The 2264-nt window shown below is 34.8% G+C and overlaps 1 protein-coding gene across 1 annotated transcript; it reads left to right on the top strand.

The window, feature by feature from the left end:
* The first annotated feature begins 237 nt into the window (after positions 1-237).
* Positions 238-1230, top strand: LOC101439642 (olfactory receptor 7A17-like). Its single transcript, XM_004451094.3, has one exon. It carries the CDS (start codon positions 238-240, stop codon positions 1228-1230), a length of 993 nt encoding a protein of 330 aa, XP_004451151.2.
* Positions 1231-2264: the final 1034 nt, after the last annotated feature.

Genomic DNA, 2264 nt, shown 5'->3' with positions numbered 1-2264 from the left:
CTGCTATTGTCAGATAAATGGCTCTATTTGTCTGTCTATCTACCTATCTATTTTAGCTAACTAGCAATCTCTCTGCCTATCTACCTGTCTGTCTATCTATCTATTTACCTATCTATCTAATAAGAAATCATTAACTTAATGAGTTTGCAAATCTTAGAATTTATGTTAATTTGATGCTATACGCTTGTGATTAAATCTGCATTTCTCTGCTCTCTTTTCAGTGGTATCATCAGCTACATGGAACCAGAGAACCAAACACGTGTTTCAGAATTTATCCTCCTGGGGCTCTCAGAAGATACAGAGTTGCAATCTCTCCTCTTTGGGCTATTCCTGTCCATGTACCTGGTCACCTTCTCTGGAAACCTGCTTATCATCCTGGCCGTCATCTTGGACTCCCACCTCCACACACCCATGTACTTCTTCCTCTCTAACTTGTCTTTTACAGATATCTGTTTCACCTCCACTACTGTCCCAAAGATGCTGTTGAACTTCCAGACAGAAAGCAAAATTATAATTTATGAAAGCTGCATCATCCAGATGTATTTTTTCACACTTTTTGGGCAATTAGATAACTCCCTCTTAACTGTGATGGCCTTTGACCGCTTCGTGGCCATCTGTCGCCCCCTGCACTACACAGTCATCATGAACGCCCAGCTCTGTGGCCTCTTGCTGCTGGCATCCTGGTTATTGAGTGTTTTAATCTCTCTTTTACATGGCTTAATGGTTTTGCGATTGTCTTTTTGTACAGATTTGGAAATCCCCCACTTTTTCTGTGAAATTAATCAGGTGGTCCGACTTGCTTGTTCTGACACCTTCCTCAATGACATAGTTGTGTATTTTGCAACTGGACTTCTGGGTGTTATTCCAATCACTGTGATCCTTTTCTCTTACTCTAAGAATGCATCCTCCATTTTGAGAATTTCAACAGCTGGGGGAAAGCATAAAGCTTTTTCTACTTGTGGGTCTCACCTCTCAGTAATGTCCTTGTTTTATGGTACAGTTCTTGGGGTGTATCTTAGTTCTGCTGCTACTCAGAACCCAAGGGCAAGTGCAATAGCCTCAGTGATGTACACGGTGGTCACTCCCATGTTGAACCCCTTTATCTATAGTCTTAGAAATAAGGACATAAAGCAGGCCTTTAAAAAGTTGAGAAACATTATTTCTATAAGTCTCAAATTTAGAAAAATTCCCATGATTAACAGAGGTCAAACACTGGGAGATCTAAATTGAGACACTTTAATAAGTGTATAGAAACATAATTTGTTATTTGCTTAATTTTAAAAAATTCTACTTCTTTAATTTTAAATATCAAATACAATAGTTTCTTCTATATTTTATTTGACATCATGTCATCTCTCATTATATTCCCTAGAATCAATATTAAAGCGGTAACAGTTGCCTGATTTTTCAGCAGCAAAATATTTAATATAGGTAATTTGGTATTTATAAAATTATCAGAGATACTGTAAGGTAAAGGTGTACTGCAGTTGCTCCCAGAGAAATGCGATTATGTAAAAAATTTTTTCAGATCAAGTTTGCTGCTACATATTAATAAACACACAATTCATCCAAAGGGTACAATCATTGATATTTCTATAATCATGTTTATTCATTTATCACTTCAATCATTATTAGCGCATTTCATTATTTCGCTTATTCTAATTAAAAAACAGACAAACAAACAAGAAAATTCCTCACCTCTCAATCTCTCCATGCTTCCCTCACTGTACATAGGTGCTATTTCTGGTTCTTCCATCCAATGTGTATAATCAATGATTTTCAGTATAATCACATTATTATATATTCATATTCTTGAAAATTTTAGTACAATTACATTATTCCAAAAAGTAGATTCCACACCACTTAGCATTCCTTCCTCAGACCTTCATAACCACTGATTTTCTTTCATCATTATAGATAGAATTAAACTTACTTTTTATATAAACATAAATATACAATATGTAGAATATGTAGTACTCTCTGTTTGGTATCCACTTAGTATAATGTTTCAGTTTTTTTGTTTGATATTAACTTTCTGTACTCTTATTGTTCACTTTTTCAGCTTCAAAGAAAAAGTCTTATGTACGCAATTCTACACATATTCGTGTTTCACATAATATATTTACCTTTCATGTAATACATTTAGTTCATAATAGGGCAATCATAGAGTATTTGTCTTTTTGTGTTAAGCTTGTTTCACTCAACATAAGATCCCCCAGGTTCATCCATGTTGTCATATGTTTCACAAATTCAGTTCTTCTTAT

The sequence above is a fragment of the Dasypus novemcinctus genome, chromosome 30 (assembly GCF_030445035.2).
Source record: "Dasypus novemcinctus isolate mDasNov1 chromosome 30, mDasNov1.1.hap2, whole genome shotgun sequence".
Taxonomy (NCBI): Eukaryota; Metazoa; Chordata; class Mammalia; order Cingulata; family Dasypodidae; genus Dasypus; species Dasypus novemcinctus.
The sequence above is the reverse complement of the archived record's forward strand: the minus strand, read 5'-3'. Positions and strand labels throughout refer to the sequence as shown.

Bases quoted from the DNA above. Each gene is read 5' to 3' on its own strand.
- LOC101439642 (XM_004451094.3), top strand. From the start codon at position 238: ATGGAACCAGAGAACCAAACACGTGTTTCAGAATTTATCCTCCTGGGG.